Genomic DNA, 23,232 nt, shown 5'->3' with positions numbered 1-23,232 from the left:
GATTATCGAGCATCGTGTTGCTGTGTAAAGTAACATCACTTGAAGAAGGTTTACAATTCCTCGTAGGTTATCCATACTGATGAGTCTTATTTTGGCCGCGAATACTGTGTAATTTTGAATATTTAGTCAGTGTTTACTTCTAGGGAAAGTATCTTAATGCTAAGCTAATCTGTACAAAGAGATCTTACATACTCGAGGTCAGTGTCCAGTAGGCACTCAAGTTCTCATCTATAAGATCAAAAGTTACGGAGAAAATAACATTCAAGAGATATTTAAATAATGAAGTGTAACACTTTAATGTAACAATTTTATTATGGAAAGCGTATAAAAGACAACAACACGTGTTTTCTATCAAATCAGTTTATTTAATACAATGTTAAACCATTGTTGTTCTCATTAACATTACTTTAATAAAGGGGAGTGGCATTGACGGCGTCAGTGATCTGTTGGAGGCGTTCGTGCACTTTCTGCACAAGTCGTACCCAGGTGACACCAAGTTGGGAGGCGAATGGCTTGAAGAATTCCAAAGCTTGTTGGGCAACCTTGGCGCTCACTTGGTTGACGTGGCTGATAAACTGAAAATAAAAACAACTTCATTAATAGTTACATAACTATTAATGGTATCACTAATTTCAAATAAACGTTCATGTTGTATTGACAGGCTCGAAAATGTCTGTGAAATCATCTGCATTTTCCGCATTAATAGAAAATTTGTTAATCAGTATTCATTTTCAACTGCTACATTCTCAAGTGTTCTTTTGTAATTAATTCATGTTGGAAAAGTTGATTCAAAATGGCTAAACTGTTTGTAAGGACCCATAACTAGTAGATAAAGTACTTGGTAAAATTCAATTGTATGTCACACTCTTTTGGAGGTTGAATGTTCAATCTTCAGTGCGGGTAACATTCAAACTACAATTGTGGATTACTTAAGAATTTTACCCGGCTGTGATTGATGGAACGAGACCATGCTATTTTGGTGAATTAAGTAAAGGGTTCCCTTCAAAATCTTGTGCAGATTCCTGAGTTTGACAGAAAGATTCCCGAGTTCAAGAGAAAGATCCCCGAGTTCAAGAGAAAGGTTCATGAGTTCGACAGAAATATTCTCAAGTTCGACAAGTTCGACTGAAGAAGGTCGGAGGTTATATCAACGAAAACTTTGTGAAAATTACATTCAAGATGAAAACGGTAATCTGAATAATCAAAATAATACGAATTATGAAATGTCATCTAAAAATTGAGAAACATATCGAAGTTATGATAGAAATATTTTATTAAGAAGAGTTTTTAATTCTGCATATAACATAATTCTTTTCTTGCTTTTCAATGTAGATTTATTGTTGATTGCTTATTGCGGACAGGAAACCTGATACAAATCATATTTCAATTAAAAATTAAAGCAAATATATAACTGCTGCTTTTTAGCATATAGAATTTATGCAATGCTTGCCCAATTAATTTAAATGTATTCTGAAGTATTCTAAGTCGTTTTTCATTCGATTTACAGCATCACGCAATTACGTTTCAAATAAACTGATAATTAATGGAGAATTTGGTGAAAACGTAAGGATACTTTCTACCAAAAAGTTATTTCGAGAAAAACTAAAATTGAAAAGAAGAAATATTGGTGAAAATGCTGTACTTACGTCTTTAGCGAGAGTTTTGACGTTTTCAACATGGGGTTTTAGTTTGTCTCCGGCGGTTTTAACAATGCTCTTGAGGAAATCGTGCAAATCGTGGAATTTACCGTGGATTTTACCGATGATGCCCAGAAGAGTGTCGTTGAGTTTGCTCCAAATGTCACCCAAATCGCGTCTCTCGACCAATTGGTAGCTCACCTGTTTGAGGAGGGAAAGAATATAAGAAGATCAAAATCAACCGTCATAATTTACCGTCGATTCTATGTCATGTCCACACACACGCATACACACACAGTGGCACACACACACACAAACACACACATGCATATATATATATATATATATATATGATTGTTGAGCTGGATTAATCCGACGATATGAAATAAAATGGAGGTGGAAGGACCTGGATACTCAACGTTTCGCCCGATTTATGCGGGCTTCTTCAAGAGGGATGGTCATTGACGAGAGAGTCGGAGGATTGGGGCTATATATAATGATGGGGGAGAGCAGCGTGTTTTCCTTATGTAAATTAGATGTCATATATACATGTATATACATTTTATGAGAGAAGAACTAATTAGAGTAAACTAGTGTAGTGGATTACGTCTAAAAGATAAAATATCGTAGAGATTAAAAATTGTGTTTGGAAATATAGCGGTGATAGATTAAATAAATAAAATGACACGAGATTACGAAAGAATCTTTTTTTTTTTTTTTTTAAATTAGAAATAATTGAATTGGGATAAAATAGCGCAGTAACTTAAAAGATGGTATCTAAAAATAAGAATAGGAGGTGATAAAATGGAGTCTAAAAATAGATAATGATAGAATACAGTAAATAAGTAAAATAAAAATAAAATTAAGTGAAATTACGAATTTTTTTTTTTTTTTGCGTTTAACCGGTGTCTGAGTTGTTTTCTTTAATTATTATTTTCGACAGAAAGGGAGCAACGTTGAGTATCCAGGTCCTTCCACCTCCATTTTATTTCATATATATATATATATATATATATATATATATATATATATATATATATATATATATATATACTAGATAATCTACCCGGTATTGCCGGAGAATCTTTATTTTCATTTTGCCCTTCTGTCTCAAACTAGTTTAGTAAACGATATGAGATCACACAATATCAGGCATGGCAAACAGTTGTATGAGGCTTACTAGACCACAAAAGTATGGCTGTAAATCTCTGGTTTCGTCTCTAATTCATTTTGACAAGACTCCTAAAGGTGCATAACGAAGTCTTACAAGAGTAAATACTGACAAGTTCTCCAGTCACATCTGTGAACGATTTTGCAAGATTGTAGCTGGTTTGAAGAGTCATCTACGTGTGCATGCATGCGCAACATACATCTGAAGAGATGGCTAGCTTCATGAATTAGAAAACCAGAATTCATTTCCTTTTGTTTTAAATATTGTTCATGAAATGTGAAAACTGAAGAACTGTAGATGACTAATGCATTGCGTTTTCTGCTAGATGAAAAGCAGAAAAACGTTCTGTCGAAAACGTGTCATGTAAACAAAATACATTGATGATGAGTTTGAGTACGCAAGATAGCTACAAATAAACGTCCGTGTTTCATTTCTGTGAAGAGATCGTCAGGCTAAATGCATTCATGTGGGCAAATTCTCATCGGTCTACATTTAATTTTACTTATTATATAAATGCATGAATTTCATATCTGTTGTAATTTTTCTTTTTCTTTTTTAATTGTAATTATTTCGTTTCTATTAGGTTGACGCAAAAGTTTTTGTGAATTTAAAAATTTTGATTTCAAATGATGTATTTTCAAATAAGATTTCGTTATAATACCTTTACTTTATATATCATTTAAAAAAAAAACGTTTTTCGCTTTATCTAATCGTTTAAATTACAATCGGTTTAAAACATGTCTTCTTTTCAGAACCTTGAATAAAAAATGGAGAAAAAGCACATTCGCACGTTTTTTCTTTATTTCAATTTAAGCTAGGCCAAAAAGCTGCTGAAACAGCTCACGCTCACGATATCAACGAAGCGTTTGGCCTAAGAACCACTACTGAACGCACAGCACAATGGTGGTTTAAGAAAATTCGTTGCGGCGACGAGAGTCTTTAAGATGATGAGCGTAGTGGTCTGTTATTGAATGTTGACAAAGATCAATTAGGAGCTTAAATCGAAGCCAATCCACGCACAACTATTCGAAAAACTGCTTCTGTAACGTATACGACGATTTCCAACCGTTAAAAAGAAATTGGAATGACAAAATAACTTGATGAATGGGTGCCTCACGAAGTGAACGAAAACCAAAAGACAAAATGGAGATTCTGTTCAATATTTACCATCACTAGTTTCTACTATTATCCATATTTAGTAAATTTATATGAATTTATATATTTGTCAGGTGTATATGGATACAGTTTAACGTGAAGATTTATTTTGACAATATGATTAAGCGAAACGAATTGCAATTGTAAAGCTATTCAAATCAGAAAAGTCTGCAGGAGACATTGACCTTAAATGTGAACTAAATGTTGGTGTGGAGAGCAATACAACGTTTCAAATCAACTGGTTAGATCACGATATTTGGTCTATATTAGAGATTAAAATTTGAGCTTCCAACGATACCAATTTAAAGGTTCTGAAGAAGAAATTAAGTGAGAAATAGACCAAAATCCTACAAAAAATTATTCGTAAATCGTGTAGAGCATTCACAAAGCGTTTGCAACAGGTTATTTATGCACAGATTACATTGAATAAAGTTTGGAATCTAGTAATATTGACATACATCTTTACGTTTGGGTGATCTATATTGTTTGATTTATTTAATAGATATGGGCAAAAATGTAATGTTAATTATTGAATTATATATATATATATATATATATATATATATATATATGTATGTATGTAGATATATATATATAGTTATCTTAAAATAAAGGCCTATAGTGAAACATTTTACATACGAACCTGATTAAGAACAGAGCGCCTGAATATTCGAAATGATTATTGTTTAACGCCTAAGTAATTGTTTATATTAATTACTTCAATTTTTTTAATAGTTTTGAGAAAAGTAAAGTTTTTAAGTAAGCGATTAGAATGAATGTTAAAACATAAACATACGTTGTCTATATCGCAGAGTAAAGTCTCAGTGAGGAATGGACCAAAATCCCACAAAACAATTATATTGAAAACATTGCCAGGGCCGCTCCGAAAAAGGTAGGCTCTCTCTACCGTGCTAGAAACCTACTGACACCTGAAAGTATCCTGTATCTCTATAAGGCCACCGCCTTATAGAGGTACAGGATACTTTCAGGTGTCAGTAGTTCGCTCATGTATGGAGTATTGTTGTCACATTTGGGCTGGTGCATCTGCTGCAAGTCTCTCGCTCCTAGACAAGGTTAAAAAAGAGTCGCCAATCTGATAGGCCCTGAACTGGCATCTAAGCTTCAGCCTCTGTCCCATCGATGAAACGTTGCATCCCTCTGCCTGTTCTACAAGTATTTTAATGGTGAATGCTCTGACGAACTGCAGACACCTGTGCCCCCACGACGTAGACACCCTCGACAAACCCGACAGGCAGCTAAATCCCACCCCCACACAGTAGAGATCCCTAGATGTAAACGATCTTTCTACTCCAGTAGTTTCTTCCCCAGAACAGCTGGACTCTGGAATTCCATTCCAGGTTACTGCTGTACTGACATGCAGAAGTTCAAGTGTACTGTACTGACATGCAGAAGTTCAAGTGCTACGTGAACCGACATCTTGCTGCCCAAATACCTACATAGTGCCCCAGTAGCTCCCTACACCAAAGTGACAATGCGCCTTGTTTGGGGTGAAAATGTAATTAAAACAAATCACTCGTGACTCATGTAGAAATTCTTCAAGCGTTTGCAGCAGGTTATTGATGCAGAAAGCGGATATATATATATATATATATATACTTTTGGTTGATGTGTATTGTTTAATATATACGGGCAAAAAACTTTGTAACGTTAATTATTGATCACTCTGAATAGGATTGCTATGACGTGTACTACAAGTTCAACATCCATGGATTACATTTCCTCTTAATAACTTAGATTTGGTTTACCCCAAACCCTAAACAAGGTACAGTGCCAGTTGGACATAAGGGCCAATTATTTTGACCAAATCTACAGGGACACTATGTAGGGAGTTATGCAGCAAGATGTCTGTCCACACTATACCTTTACTTCTGGATGTCAGTACAATCAGGAAAGCAAAGTCTAGTAGTTCGAAAGGAAAAACTATTAGAGTAAACGACTTTCCAGCATGTAAGGACCCTACTGGGTAGGGGTGGAATTTTGCTGTTATCGGATTAGTCGCGAACACTTATGTCGAAACACATCCATTAAAATACAGGCACAAGGATCTAACATTTTGGCGATGAGACAGAGGTTAGAGTTGTGTTGATATTGCGGGACTTATTAGATTGGCGACTCTTTTTTGGATCTTGGTTAAGAGCAACAGACTAGTAGCAGATGTACCAACCCAGATGATGGAAACAATACTCCATGCATAAGCAAATGGTAGCTTTATAGAGATATAGAAGACTCAGATGTGAGTGATTTTCTAGCATGGTAGAGAGAGCCCACCTTCTTCGCAACAGTCCTAGCAATGCGTTTAAATGTTTTATGAAAAAACAATTGATTTTTTACTTACAATGCTGGTAACTTTGTCCATAACATTCTTAAACATATCTTCAATGTCCAAGAGGAATGTTCCGCTTTCTAAAAACAAAACAAAACGATTTTATGCAAAAAAAACAAAACAAAACAAAAAACGTTCAAGATCTCTCACAAGTTCAATATTCTTTAATATATAATTAACTTTCAGAATTTGTTTCAATTATCAAATGTGTAAAAAACGAGATATTATTCATTGAATTATCATTTCTTATGAATTTTATTTGACTTGTTTTAATCAAACTTGTTCAATCAAACAAATTGTTTTTTTTCTATTCATTTACGAAGAATAAAAGAAAGAAAAGTCTTATCATATTTTTGGGGGATTCGTAATTAATAGGAGCGGACATACCGATTTTTAAATTGACAAACTGCATTACCTCCCCTGTTTTAGAGTAAAAAACAAAAACAGAAGTATGTGTTACTAATCACCCCCCACCCCACCACACTTTGTGAAAACAGAATTATGCACAAATAAGACTCATCAAAAAGAGAAAATCTGGATTTGGATAAAAATTAAAATTGTCAACGATATTAAAGACTATTGAAAAAAATGTAAAGATTTTCTAAATTTGTTTGCTGAGTGGATTGCATAAATTATTACGTAACATTGATTTTGAGATTTTGTGTGTGAATTTGTCTTTTATTTCTATTTTTTATCGCGTCCACATTTCTACCTTTAGTTTCCAATCGAACCTACAAATTTAATTAATATATATATATATATACACTTACATATATATGTATATTTTTATGTACATATATATGTACCTTTTGTTTCCAATCGAACCTACAAATTTAATTAGTATACATATATATGCACACATATATGTATACACTTACATATATTTATGTACATATATATGTACATATATATGTACATATATAGTGAATATATCGCACACATAAAATTGACAATTTTCTTTATGAGTACTTACTTTCCATGGCTTGAATATCGGCCATCATGTCATGCAAGAACTTGGTGGCAGCCTTGGGAGCCATGTGAAGTCCTTCGGTGATGTTCAAGGCAGCTTGACGAAGGTTTTCGTACATTCTTTTGGCGAACTAAAAACCCAAATAAAACACATAATTTGAATAGATTCGACTGATATGAAAAGAGAGAACTTAAATGCCTACTGGAATATCTTGAAGTGTTTAAGATCAGTCAATACAGTGGTTTGCCAGGATAACCTGGCATGAGGATACTTTTGGCCATAAGTAAATTACATTGTATTCACGGCCCAAATCGCATTTCGGTATGGCTAACCCACACTGGCTTGTACAAGAAATAGTGCACCTTTTCCAAGTCATGTTTCCACAAGTAATAGCAGGAAACCGATTACTCCACCAGACTAGATGGGCTTTTTTACTGGAATAAAAGACTACAAGAAATATATACTGTAACAAATTTAAATGTTCAGTCGGGGAGAAGGAAATCATGTTCCTGTTTTTTACTAATCAGTGTGTGATAGGTAAAAAAAATAACTATAATGGAATATTCGGATATCTAAGTATCTCATATAGAGTTCAAGTGTTAGCCCCAGGGAGGGGCCCTTGCTTCCTGAGATCTTAGACTGAGATAAAATGAAACAAAAGGAAAAAATAAATATTAAAGAACCAAGAACTGATAATCTGAAAAAATCGTTTATAATTTTTTTGGAAGAAAGTTGAACTTTTGGAAACGAAATAAATCTAAAGTATCCATTTCGCATTTTCATTCTTATTATTTCGGTCAAATTCTACGGAATCATATATACAAATATCGTATTATACAATATTTGATAACTCTACTGAATCAACATAAAATAATCAAATATCAGATTACAATAGCAAATTGCGAAAGCAGAGAAATTGTTGCCAATGCAACCATAACGTATTTTCTGCAAAAAATGGTGAGAATTTTACACGTTAAACTTCATCATTAATAATAGCAAGTTTGAAATATTTTTTTTTCATTTGTAAACAGATTTTATTAGTGATAGAACGATTTAGCAGCTAACCCTAACCCAATTGCAAGACTGTCGAAGATATTATCATTCATCTTCGGAAATATGACACCCTCTATTTCGTTTCACCAAGCGTATTTAAACGAACGAATGCAATTATATGGCTCCACTGTGACCAAAGTAAATATAAAACTTGTCTGCATGAAAAAAAAAACAAAAAAACATATATACTTTTGTTTAAGCTTTGCGTCGCGAATGGCATGACATCGTTCAACTGTGGCCTTGATTAAACTGCTAAACAAAATGACTCGTTTCAGGTAATATCCGAAATTAACGACTTAAAAAATATATCAACAGGCCTTTCCAATATCGGACACTGTTTTATCATCGGCCGAACAATTGTTTGTTTTTCTGTGGCCTGACACCAACACAGATTGATAATATTGTACAACTAATATAATATAATGCCTGTGAGACAGTGGGAAAATATCATCAACGGCAAAGGATGGTTGGCTTGCATAGAGATTAGCAGCAGCAGTAGCCGAACAAATCGCATATGCAAATTAAAAAGTGTACGCGAGAAGAAGATAAAAAAGAGAAAAATGCACCACGTAGTCGGTAGAAGCAAAGTGTAGTCCAAGAAAATGAACGTGCAAATCGAAGATGAGAATGGACTGGCTGTGGCCGGCATGCGGTTGAAGAAAGGAAAACGCGAGCCAGGCTAGAGAGATATGTGACAGCGAAATACCTTTTAAATGGTGTCGAGACGAGAGAGTTAATGAAATAAATGCTTTTATTAAAAAAGTGCCGACCCGGATTTTTCTTTCTTTCTTTTGTTTTTAAGTGCAACATTACACTAAGGATACTCTGATGTAGTTTTTTTTTCAGTGATCACCACTTATCAAGGCCCGGAAGCCACTCAGGGATAAGGGTTATTGCAAGTACATTACGTTAGTGTGGAAATAGTTGTACTGATGGTCAAAAGCCTTCTAATACATTGCCGGAGAAGATAAAATATTTTCACAAAATTGTCACTTACGGATGTTTTGGCGTGGGTAGCGTCCATGACACTGTCAAGAATTTCATGTACTTCATCGCGGAGAACTGAACCGAAATAAGTGGCGAATTTGTTAATCAATCTGGAATGAAAATTGAATCAAAACAAATAACAAAATATTTCAGTGAAACTTCTTGAACATTAATTCATGTTCAATTAACATTAAAATTTAAGAATCATGTTCGAAAATGTCCAAATCGATGACCATTATTATCCAGATAACGCTGTTAACGCGCACCAAGGGATTCGCAAGCGCATTGATATTATAAATGCATCCGTTTCTATGATAATTTTTAGGATGAATAAATTTTTATGTATTTCCTCTCACTTTTTTCGCTGCTATCACATCCTTACCGTTTGTCAGGATTTATCTGTGGATTTCCGTTAGTTTTAGATAATTCGTGTGATTTAGTTCAAATTATTTTTGAAATAGTCTGATACAAGGCGAACATTATATTCTACCCAATAAGGCAAGGACTCGGTGTAATAGTTGGGATTCTGTCTGCATTTAACGACATAATAATCCTTATGAATAGGTTGCTATGCAAAGATGAGTTTATTATATTATTAAATTGAAAAATCACCAATCGCACTTGAGCTTATAAGAGTTATAGTTTAAAAAAGTATATTGGTTGCATTCATATTTAACGTAGATCCTCATGTCACTCACCCATACTTCACACACACATACGCGCACACACGCGCACACATGCACACACACACACGCGCACACACGCACACATGCACACACACACATATATAGTGAGTTAGAAAAATATATATGGCAATTAAGCTACACAGAATATTCCACATTTCACCCACACTAGGATTCGTCAGGCTTATGCGAATAGTTGTTGTAGTCTTGCGTTTTTATATACACATATTCTATAGATTTTTTAGTTAGTCAATCAGCTTCCTAGTTTCCACCGCTCCCTTCCTAATCAGCCAATGAGCAGGTATTTACAGAACAAAGACCCAGTTGACCTTATGTTGAACCCTTCCTTGTATGTGCATTTTTAGCAGAGAGTGTAGATGCCTAGTGAGTTGACCTATTTTAAGTCTATATGTAGTTAACTGTGTTTTATATATATATATATATATATATATATATATATATATATATGCACACACACATATATACGATAATATATAAATGTGTGTTTATTTTATTTATTTATTTTATATTGTTATTGTTAATTTAAAAATTATTTTGTATCGCTACCCTAGAGTAAAGTTTATCCACTGAACACAGTTGTTCGCTATTTCTCTCCTAGAGTTGAATAATGTCTTTAAGCCTGAAGAATCCAAGAGTGGATGAAACGCAGAATATTCAGTGACGCTTAATCGCCATATACACTTTATAAATTACTAACTAGCTCTACCTATGTATTGAGCACTTTTGAAGTAAATAATTAAAGTTTACGCATAAATTTATACTTTTGTAAATTAATTTTATGTGAGTAAATGAAGTAGTTATATATATATATATATATATATATATATATATATATATATATATATATATATATACAGTCCTGATCAAAATCATAAGACCACTTAAGAAAGTAAGCGTTTACGCATATTATCGAATTTTTAATCAAACGAATGGTTGAATAGAGAATACTTTTCTTCAAATAATATAGAATTGTTAGATCATCCAGCATGTTCTTCGGACCCCAATCCCATTGAAAATCTTTGGGGATGGATGGCAAAAGAAGTGTTCAATGATGGAACCCAGTATGATTCGGTAAAGGAACTTTCTGATTCAGTTTTCAGTACATGGGATAAATTCCTTCGCAATTGATAAAACACTTAGTCGCAAGCATGCTGAAGAGAATTTTTGAAGTAATTCGTAATAATGGAGGCTATACTAAATACTGAGATCCTTTTTAGTAATTTATAATTGCCTTTTGTTAGATAAATTATCAGTGGTCTTATCATATTGACCAGGTGAAAATATTTGTTTTTAAAAAATAATTATTAGATCACGATTACGGTTTCGAATGAAGCAGATTTCATTTTTTTTTTCATCATATTTTCCCTTTTGGCAATGGTTTCAACCATTTGTTTGATTAAAACTTCGATAATATGCGTAAACGTTTACTTTCTTAAGTGGTCTTATGATTTTGATCAGGAGTGTATATGTATTTAATAGCTCTCCAAGTTCCAAATATCCAGTTTTCTCAGTTGGCCATTTATTAATTTACAAAACGTATAAATAACAATATTATTTCGTAATGAAATAACAATATTATTTCGTAATTGAGAAAACTTTATATTTGGAACTTGCAGAATTATTATACTACACTATATATCCTCTGAAACCCTTTCCCTCTAAAAAGGCATCTATTGAGCTTATATATTTTGGAACGTTTATATAAGCAGTTCTTTTAATATAAACAACATTTTATTTATGAAAAATTATTCAATCCATTACAATTGGTATATATAAACTGAGTAGCGTTTAAAGTAATTAATTAACCTATATCTATATTTATACATTTATTTGTACAAAAGGCTTCCTTCAGTCTTGACAGACTATAAATACCCACTGTCAGGGTGCTTGCGCGTAAAACTTTTGTGGTAAGAGTTGCGCAATCACCAACCACACCTTTCCTGAGTCAACATTGTTGAATGCCAGTGGCAAGTGGAGGTTCAAGACGACTGGAAACAATGCCGAGATAAGTGGAGAGCACATGTACGGCACAATCACGTTGACACAGCGGTTCTCGTTAGATGACCGAAGTTAAGCAACGTAGAGCCAGATGGGTGACCATTTGGGAAGGCTAAGCGCTTTATGTGCTTTCCGCTTATCTATCTATGTATATATATAGATACACGCACATGCACATATATATATATTCACACACACACACACACACACGCGCGTGCGCGCGCACACACACACACACACACACACACACATATATATGAATATGATGTATGCGCATAAAATTTTATCTATGTATTTTCAGTATTTACTTCACAGTGCTGACTACGTGCGTAGAGCTAGATAGTAAGTTATGAAAATATATGGCAATATTCACAAGAATGCAACACAACAATGCTACACGCTAGACATAGTAAAATATTTTTCTCCTCTAAAATAAAACAATGTTCTTAAACTTTTTTAATTTTCAAATTTTTTCTTCCATAGCAAGACATGATGACAGTTACATAAAGAAAATTAAAAAATGATAATTTTCTATTTTGTGGGAGTAACTGAAGGATTCCCATAACTAAGTTCATGAGCAGCTTTATATTTGTTTTGCACGTTCCAAACCTTTTGATTAATTATATTTTATTTCAATGAATTTCATTCTAGAAATGAAATATAGTAAAACTTTATATTTCTCTTCTCTAGATATCCAGCGCGAATGCAGACCTCATAATATATTTGTACACGTTTCTTCAAAATGGAATTTACAGTCAAATTGCGCTCATTAATGTGCATTCAGAATATCATACAGAATATTATGCGACAAATACTAAGAAGGGTTTCTAAACAACAACTACAACTTTAGTACGCGTAACAGTATCTTTTAACGTTATTTCATTCATGGAAAATTTCTAAAAATAGTGACGTGCTGTGGAAATATTGGACAATCTATTTTATAAATTTTTATAATAGTGAAAGAAAATAGTTTTATTTATGATGTTTCTTAATTTTTGAGACGAGGATTGGTTATTCGTATTATGTAAATGCATCGGACTACTGTTCTCATCTTGAGTGTGATGTTTAAAAAAGTTTCGAAATTCCGTCAAAATTCCCGAATTCCAGACAAGATACACCTGAAGAAGGTCGGAGATTACATCGACCGAAACGTTGTAAAAAGATCACATTCAAGATGAGAACAGTAGTCCGATAAATCCAAATAATACGAGCTTTCTTTACATAATCGATTTAGTTAAAAATTGATTTAATAATCATATTGATAAAGATTGATAATATTTATTTTCGATTTTTATCAATTTTCAGCATAATTAATTTCATTTCTTATTTCATTTTCAACTTTACTGATTGAGACGTTATTAAATAATTATGACTACATTTTGACTTTTTATATATAAAGTTCTAACTCGTGCTCAGTTGTTTGTTGCGTTAACTCCAAATGCGTTTGTCATAGCGAAACAAAACTATTCTAGTTGAATGAAGTTTTTAAAAGTGAACACTTTGTGTTGCTCATTTCTTTACGGATGAAAGCAACGTTACTTACTCTCGTTCGGTTGCAGACATTTCTTTCTCACCGCCGAGGATGGCATTTTCAAATTCTTCAAGAGCGATTTTTTCAAGGTGTGCAGTTGCCTCGTTGACAACATATTCAAAAGCTGCAAAAAAAAAAAAATGAAAGTTGATGAAAAAACACACATATATATATATTGGATTTTACTTGTGGAAATGGAAATTTAACCAACTTTTTTGGATTTGGGATTTTTGTATTTTACCGTTATTGGATATTTTAACCTTCGCTAGACTATCCATTCACGTGAACTCACCTTTTTATTAACCCTATTCTCTCTGCTTTATTATTTGTTACCAAGTAAGATCTATGATTTATTTGTAGTTTCATTAAATACTTTTGCAAGCAAAATGCGATCCCGCATTTTGCTAAATCTTACCCTCTGATGAGAAGGAAAGTATTTCTTCGAAACTCCGCTGATTAAGGACTATCCACTTATTATGTGCTTCCTTTTTTAAAATTAAATATGTTTTTAACTCTTTTTCAATGTGTTTTTTAACATGTTTTATAAACTACTTGTTCTTATATATATATATATATATATATATATATATATATATATATATGTCGGATGTGATAACTAATGGCTACACATATGCAAACATGTTTCAGTGACCACCCTGCCAGGGAAAATCACCTCATCAGGCCAAGAATATCCACGTCTTAACATTGAGCACTCTTTGGTTAACACATTTTGGTTTTGTTTAAATAATACTACTAATAATATAATGTATATATATATATATATATATATATATATATATATATGTATGCATGTGTGTGTATGTTTGGGTGTGTGTGTGTGTATTTTGAAAGTAAGTCGTTATCAAGGAATGTTTGATAAATACGATGAAGTTCTACTTTGTCGATTTTCATATCTGCCGAGCATTTTTTCTCGATTCAGTTGGTAAATTGTGTATTAGATTGCCGAGGTAAATTTTGTTAGTTATTTTCCTCTACCGCTCTCGATTATTGATCGTCATCAAGAGTAATTGTGTTGTTCAAGAGAATTTTCTTCTGTTGTCTTTTTATATGTAATTAATTTTATTTCGTTTTTATTTATTGATTTAATTTCATTTAGTTCTTTAGATTTAAGTCGTATGTTAGGGGTAGGAAGGATTAAAAAAATGATGCCGTGAAGTCTATTGTTTTAACGATGGTAAGAGATTATATCTATCTAACTAAATATCAATCTATCTATTTATCTTACTCTCTCTCCTCTCTCTTAGTCTGTCTGCCTGTCACTCTCTTTATATATATATATTAAGAAAGAAAGAAAGAAAGAGAGGGAGAGAGTGCTGCCTAAACGAACACAAAATTGGTATAAAATGGACTCGTATACAAAGGCAGAAAAGAGCCCTTCTTGACACAAACATTGAGAAGATCATATACATCCATCAACCCATTCCAACATCATTAAAAGTGCATAAATTTCAGAAAGACACTATGGTACTACAACATACAGTAGTCAGATGGTACATTCGCCAAAATTCTCTAAAGTATATATATATATATATATATATATATGTGTGTGTGTATATATGTATATATATATGTGTGTATATAGTATATATATATGTGTATATATATGTATATATATATATATCGATATAGATATATATAATGAGAGTTTTGTGTGTTGGTAGTCTATTGCACCATTTCTGTTTTCCATCAAATACTTTTTACAAAAATTATAAACATATAAAAAATATTAGAAAACATATAAACAGTTTTTCCCAAAGATACAAAAAGGCACACATTTTTAAATGTTTTAAACTAAATTGATATATGCTTTCATTTTTTGTTCTTTACAACTGCGACATTTACCAAAAGACTATTAAATAATTTTAAGATAAAAGAAATTAGGTGTATATTTTGCAAAATCTATTTTTCCCATGGATTGAATGTACAAATACCAACATCCAGGGATGAAGTTTTGTATCAAATACAATGACTGTTGAGTAAAGTTTTAGTAATTCGTAGGGGTTTGCAAGTAGATATAGTTAGGGAAACAGGGATTATAGGATGGTAGAGTTGTGTGGAAGTGGATACCTTCGATAGTGTCATGTACGGGATGAATATCATTAAAACTAGTGTTGGAACGATTAAAAATATTCAGAATCTGGAATTGGAAAATATTTTTGTCTATTTACCGATTCCAAAACGGTACAGACATATAAACTACATTGTTATAATGACTGCATTCGTGATCTGAAACTTATCTCTCTCTCTCTCTCTCTCTCTCTCTCTCTCTCTCTCTCTCTCTCTGTTACATATATTTACGGTGTGAGACAAAAAAAAAACAACCTAAGTTATACACGTGCCTCAGGAGCAGAACGGTATCACTGAATTTCTGAAAAAAGTGCCATATGAATGATGGTGGCTATGCAGAAAAATAAATCGTGGAGCACAAAAAGTGTCTCGTTTTAAGGGTATCACGCCTGTCTTTGTAGCTCTTCAACTTCTAAAATTAAATTTACTTTTTAAACGACTTTGATATGACAAACAGCGCGCTGGAAACCGATGCAAAGCTATCGTTCATCGCAGAAAAAGTGCGCTGAGAATGATGGTGACTATGTCGAAAATCAAATTCTGGAGCAAAAAAGTCGCTTGTTTTAAACATACCATTTTTGTGCTCGTACATTTTCAACTCTTTTGATGAAAAATAAGATCCAATACTTTTAGAACTACCCTAGATAAACTTTACATGCAAATGGTATTAGGTTTAATAATAACTCCGTAGTAATTCTACCATCTCATAAATTGAATGTTTAGGTCAGACCCAGGATTCGTTTTATATCGCATCATATGGACTAGTAAATTTCTGTTAAACACTGATGCTGAAGTATACAAAGATGTTATCTAGTGGTTATTACTCTTTTGAAGGTATGAAAGAAGTTAGATATATTTTTCTTCATTACTGTCTTCCTCGAGATGTAGATATGATTGATGGCAATAGTTACCTTCTTTCTCTATCGCGGATTCAATAGAGAAGGCTTGGCAGCTTGCAACGAGCAGAATAGCGATGAAGAATTTCATGGTTATTTTGGTGCTGTGAAATAAAGAAGAAAAAAATAGTGAAAATAAAAAAAAACAAAATGGCGTCAGATCAATTTATCTTTTATAGAGTGATGTTTTTTGCTAACTATATTAATGACAAACAAGAACAGGCATTTTCCTAAACTATTCATTAATTTTGGTTTCAATAGTAATTAACCTTTCCTAAATTCTATCAAAATGCAAATGCATGTAGGAGTAATGTATTTTCATCAATCATCATTAAAGTTTCATCTCAGCAATGATCAGAAAGCGTTTCGAGTGGAACAAGAGGTCATTAAGATCCAAGGGAACGTTTTCTTTGTTTGCGTATTCATACTAGTGTTACATACGAGTGTATATTTATTCGAAAAACCTCTGCATCTTTTTAAATGTATACGAGAAAGTACCAGATCGCGTATGTTACGTACTGTTGTATTTAATAAATAGAGTAAATGTCGGTCTATAAAATCAATCAGTTTAATTTGACGTGTGTGTGTGTGTAGCTGGTTGTGAGAAAGAGAATATGATGGATCATGGCTGGTCGGTTGAAATGCAGATACCTACTCTCTGTCGTCCTCAAAACACATTCTCTCGCATTCGTTCAAGTCATTTGTTTTTATGTTTTTCCAGTGACATTTATTCAGTGAGTTTCAGTTCATGAAAATATTTTTCTTCGTTTTACTGCTTTGATTCTCCCATATCACTTGAGTTCAATAGCTAGGACAATTCATTTATTGTTTATTTGGCGTACCTGACTTGCTATGAAACATATCATATGCACATTAGAGTATACGTGTAATTCGCTGGGTCTTAACCTTGAGTGTTGATTAAACATTATTTTGATAAAGATTGATCCCCAATTGTCACTGATTGTATAGCTAATAACATGAAGAATTCTTTCTGCAATGCAAACATATTTGGTAGAGGTAAAGTTTGTCTGACTTGTCCACCTGTTTAGTTATAAATATCCAACAGGGTTTCATTTATCACCATATAGTGATAAGCATAGTGTGATACGACATGTAAAAATACCATTTTATGAGAATTCTTTTCGTAGATATTATCTTTGAGACAAAAATTTGCGATTTGAAGATCTATTATTTCAGAATAAAATTACTAAATGGCGATAAAACAAACAAAAACCTTTAGAAATTCATTTCCTGTCACCCTATAAATTGACGAACAATTTTTCTCTATTGCAAGTTTTTTATAATCAATAATGAAACAGATTCGAAACGGAGATCTTCAGTTATTCACTTCCCTCATTGCCGATTTCAGGTTTCGAACCATATCGGCTCAGACAGTAACACCGACGTAACCTCTGGTGCACCAGATTGTCTACTAAATCTATCAGCAACGTGTATGGATATTGAAAAAATATCATGTTCTGAAAACATCCGACCTTTCTTTTTAATGACACGTTAGCAGACATCAGCCAATGAGCCTACGTAAAGATGAAAGATACGAAAAACTTCAAGTTATTTTTTAATTTATTTTTCTCCCATTTCATACTCAAATTTTTTCCAATGATTTTTTTTGATTCCGCTGGTACTTCATTTGTTATTTCATTTAAAGAATTGCATCTCGCTGGTTGCACTATACGTATTTTTGGTCAATTCTCTCCTTAGTGACTTACCTGCAAAACCCAAGAAACTAACTTAAATAACTATATTAACTAATACCCCATCTTTATGATAAAAATTATAATAAAGTATTTTCCCCTAAATTAAGCGATAGAAGATAAAATTAAATGAAAAATATTTACAATATACATCTATTTTTTATTATGACGTAAAACAGTTTACGTGTCTAATAGAGAATATCTAAATTAAACTTTAATTGAATGATATTTAAAAATAATTTTAAAATTAAATAAGGATATACAGTAAAAACTGGAGGAGAGTAAATCTTGTTTTTCCTATATATAAATACATAAACAAAAAATAAAACCCACCGTAAAAAGTTCAATAAATTATACAATTCTTCAATCCTACAATTCTAACATATTTCTTAATGTAAGAAATTAAGACGACTAAATAATGAACACCTACTAAGAGATACCTAGTAAAGAATATGAGGACCATTTATGATAAATAAGAAAGTATACTATATATATATATATATATATATATATATATATATATATATATATATATAGAGAGAGAGAGAGAGAGAGAGAGAGAGATATAGATATAGATATATATATAGATATAGATATAGATATAGATAGATATGAGCCAAGATCACTGCCGAAAAAACACACGATGTTGAGTCGTCTATGAGTTTTCTTTCTTTTTTTTCGACATTATATTGTCACGCATTTTTTTTCTAATTTTTCTGAAGAGTATATGTACGAAAAGAGTTAGTACTGACATAGTAACCGATATTTTCTGCATAACGAAACTCACCTATAAAAATGTGCCAGATTTATACATGCTGGGGGAGCTGTTTTGCATGAAAAATAAACATTTGAATCTTGGAGCGTAATTATAATGCTATTTCAATATATATATATATATTCATATATGTATGTATATATATTAACAAGAAGTGATCTATAGTGATAAGTAGTAAGATTGTATATCTAAAAAGAAGAATAAGTTTTTAAGATAAAATTCAGTTATAGGTGACACTTTTGCAGTTAAAAATACTTAGAAAATGATTGCGAGTTACTTAGACTTCGACTCGGTTATGATGTACGGAGCGAGAGCATATTACCTTCATAAATCCAATGAAGCTGATGGTCGAAATTATATGCGAGCCATTGAGTTCAACAAGAGACATTTATTATGACAATAACTCTGAAGATGAGGAGAGTAGTTCGACAAATCGAAATGATATAGTCACCATTATATTTGGAAACAACACGATTCATTTGCAAAAATCTATAATACTACATATATATAAGTTATTAAGAATAAGTGACCATAATACCTTTGGATTTTTGCTATGTCGAAGCCCCCGTTCAGTCTAGATGGACAAAGGATACCCCTTGTAGGGGCAGGGTTAGGGTTAGGGTTAGGGGTTGTAGGGGCAGCTGCGTGTATAATTGTGAGTTAAGGGTTGCGCAACCGCAACCACACCTCTCCTTGATCGGCACAGTTGAATTCAGTGGCAAGGAGAAGTCATGGACGACTGGAAACAATGCTGAGATAAGCAGAGACCACATGCAACAACTGGAAGTCCCAAATGGTCACCCATTTAGTACTAATCAGATTAAACATTGCTTAACTTTTGCTGATCAAACGGGAACCGGTGCGTCAACGTCATTATGCCGTACTTTAGCTATATATGAATATTTTAAAGCCATACAACAATCGCTAAAATATAAAAATACAAATATTGAAAGTAACATTTTTTTCATATGAGATCGAAAATTATTTGGGTTAATAACTAAAGTCAGACTATTGCTTGTCTGAAGAATCTGCAGAGCGCTGATACAACGAAGCTGTGGATGACTAAAATATTCCATCTTATTGGTTGAGCCTTCTCGCAAGTTAAATCGTCAACTGCTATTAGCGTAAACTTGTGTAGACAATTGGATATTTCAGGTATTTGTTAATGCTTACATTGCGATTTAACTTTCCCTCAGTGGGTGCTAAATGATAGCTGAGAGGTTAGGAGCTCCGACAGTCGACAGTCGAGTTTCAATATCGGCTTTAGACACTTGCTGGTCTAGTCACACTGCACAGCGGTGATATAGTGAAACCACATGTCTGTGGCTGACTAAACTATTCCCTATCTTTGAGTTAAGATCTCTGATAAAGTAAATATCCAACTGTCACAAGCTTGTAATCTATTTCTTTTCGTGTAAAGAAATGGAGCTCTCTGGAAATTTCTCTCTTCATTCAGATTTTATTTGCTCTCAGCAGTTGTAAACTGATAGAAGAAAATTTGGAGAAACCTGCTTGTCTAGCCATACTGAAGAGCTGAGATGCAACGAAACAATGTATATATCTGAATATTTTCTCTCCATTTTTACAGCAAGGATGCGTCAGTTAATACGGTAATAAGCAATAATTCACCCAAGAAATTCAGCTGAGTTAATCTTCGTACAGTACATAAACCAAAATCTCCTGCTCAAGCCGCGACGATTAAACGTTTGAATTATTGACCAAGAATCAATAGGTTATATATGAGAATGTCAGATTAAGACAAGTCGAAAATCAACGCCATTAATCATAGACGATATTGCAAATACGGTTATAACAGGGGCAGATAATCCGTTATAAACTGGGAACACTGCTCGGTTTCAGTTAAGAAACATACATTATTTGAAAAGTATCGTTCAATGCAAATCAAGATTTAATTTCCAATGCAATTCTTAACAACATATAAAATAGAACGAGAGGTAATTATAAATGTCTACGGTCATTGCCAATAGCAGAGACAGCTTTGTTTTATGGTTAATGTGTCGTCTTACGAAAAGGTTAGTCAGTAAATGTTGATTTCACAAGAGACATAAATCTGCTGAATCTACCGCAACTCATTGGAAAGTGGCATTTCCTGGGAAAGATTAACTTTACATTGACCTTTAATTTGTGACGATATTATTTATTATCTAGTATGAACCTAATCTTATGAGTCATGTACACACACACACACACACACACACACACACACACACACACACACACACACACACACACACACACACATATATACATATGCTTGTATTATATATATACCTATGTATAAATATATATATAGTATATACTGCTTAATATGAGAGTAAGGTTTTTATAAAGTAAACCAATAAAAGATTAAACTTTCAAATAAAGCAAAAACGAAAAAAAAACAATCTTATGTGTAAAGCTTACTATGCCTGTCTGTCTGTCTGTCTGTTCATTTTATTTTCAAACTGTATCTTCTCCAAGACGTGAGATCGCAGAACGATGCGAGTCGGGTCAAATGATATTGTATTTTTGTAGACATTTTATGGGTCTTTAGCCAATAAAAATAGCTGCTTAGGGGTCAAAATTTAAGTCGACTTCAAGTATTCTTGTACGCATACACACACACACGTATATATATATATATATATATATATATATATATATACATATATATACATGTTTTTATTCAATTTTCACCCCAAACAAGGCAAGTGCCACTTTGAAGTAGGGGGCTACTATCGGGGACATAATTTTCGGGGTCATTATGAAGGGAGATGAATAGAAAGATGCTTGTTCACATTACACTTGAACTTCTGTATATCAGTACAGTTGGGAAAGCAGAATCCCGGAAGTGAGTTCCAAAGACTTGTAGTTCTGGGGAAGAAACTATTGGAGTAAAAGGCTTTCTTACACCTAGGGATCTCTACTGTAAAGGAGTGGGACTTAGCTGCTTGTCGGGTCCTTCGGGGGTAATCACGTCGAGGAGGTACAAGTGCTTGCAGTTCGTCTGAGCATTCACCATTAAAGTATTTGTAGAACAGGCAGATGGATGCAACAGTTCGTCGATGGGACAGAGGCTGAAGCCTAGATGACAGTTCATGACCTATCAGGTTGGCGACTCTCTTTTGAACCCTGTCCAGAAGGGAGAGACAAGCAGCAGATGCACCAGCCTAGATGCTGACAACAGTACTCCATACATGGGCGAATGGTGGCCTTATAGAGGTATAGGATATTGTCAGGCGTAAGTAATTTTCTGGCACAGTAGAGACAGCCCATCTTCTTTGCAGCAGCATTGGCAATGCTTTCAATGTATATATTCCAGTTCATGTTCCCTGTAAACGTAAGGCTGAGGAGTTTAAAGGAAGTACTTTCAGGCAGTGTGTTCTTGGCCATTGCTATTGGTGGTAGAAAAGGTTTCTTGTAGTTATTGAAGGAAACAAGCTTAGTCTTAGCAGCATTGAATGTGACGAACCATTTTTGTCCCCATTCCACTAGGGGTTGAAGGTCGTCCTCTAGTGTTTCTGCTATTTCCTTAGATATGTGTTCATTTGTTTCCCCCTCATGCCTGTTATAGAAAATGCTGTCAGCAGCAAATATACCCATCCCCGAAACAATTTTATCAGGGAGGTCATTTATGAATATCATGAATAATAAAGGTCCAAGGATAGACCCCTGGGGTACTTCCGCATTTATATTATATTATTTAGATGTATGCCCGTCGAGGACACCTTGAATTTTTCTCTTATATATATATATATATATATATATATATATATATATATATATATATATATATATATATATATATATGGCACTTCTTATCAATCTGACGAGTGATCAAAGGTTGAGAATAATGTTTTGATTTCGATTCTAGCTGATGGCACCGAGTCATAGTTTTGAAATCACTATTGGGTACAATATAATATTCAATAGAGAATCTGTATTTCATTTTTAGCGGCTACTAATATGTTCTGGATGCAATAGAATAAATTATAGATAATTGATTCTATGATAATATATACAAAATCTGAATAGATTAAAATATCATATTTAAGCGTATTTTAAGACCGAGCCACGCCGGTGGTCTTGTTAATATTTATTAAGTCTATGTTTGTTCATGTTAGAATTTTGAAGGAAGACGTTCAGACAAAATCACGATCCAGATCTCATTAATATCTGGCCTGAATAATAGATTAGTTTTAATTAATGTA

The 23,232-nt window shown here is 33.1% G+C and overlaps 1 protein-coding gene across 1 annotated transcript in view; it reads right to left on the bottom strand.

Annotated features, from left to right (window-relative positions):
- Positions 1–344: 344 nt before the first annotated feature.
- LOC145278352 (uncharacterized) overlaps positions 345–23,232 on the bottom strand; it is a 23,582-nt gene continuing 694 nt past the window's right edge. The window contains exons 2-8 of the mRNA XM_080130644.1: positions 16,550–16,638; positions 13,563–13,674; positions 9,328–9,427; positions 7,281–7,407; positions 6,320–6,387; positions 1,647–1,838; positions 345–575 (exon numbers count right to left, since the gene is read on the bottom strand). Coding sequence (XP_079986770.1) covers positions 408–575; positions 1,647–1,838; positions 6,320–6,387; positions 7,281–7,407; positions 9,328–9,427; positions 13,563–13,674; positions 16,550–16,625 — 843 coding nt within the window. The 5' untranslated portion in view covers positions 16,626–16,638 and the 3' untranslated portion in view covers positions 345–407. The remainder of the gene's footprint in view (positions 576–1,646; positions 1,839–6,319; positions 6,388–7,280; positions 7,408–9,327; positions 9,428–13,562; positions 13,675–16,549; positions 16,639–23,232) is intronic.

This window comes from Euprymna scolopes, chromosome 6 (genome assembly GCF_053919585.1).
Source record: "Euprymna scolopes isolate OS-2025 chromosome 6, ASM5391958v1, whole genome shotgun sequence".
Lineage (NCBI taxonomy): Eukaryota > Metazoa > Mollusca > Cephalopoda > Sepiida > Sepiolidae > Euprymna > Euprymna scolopes.
The sequence above is the reverse complement of the archived record's forward strand: the minus strand, read 5'-3'. Positions and strand labels throughout refer to the sequence as shown.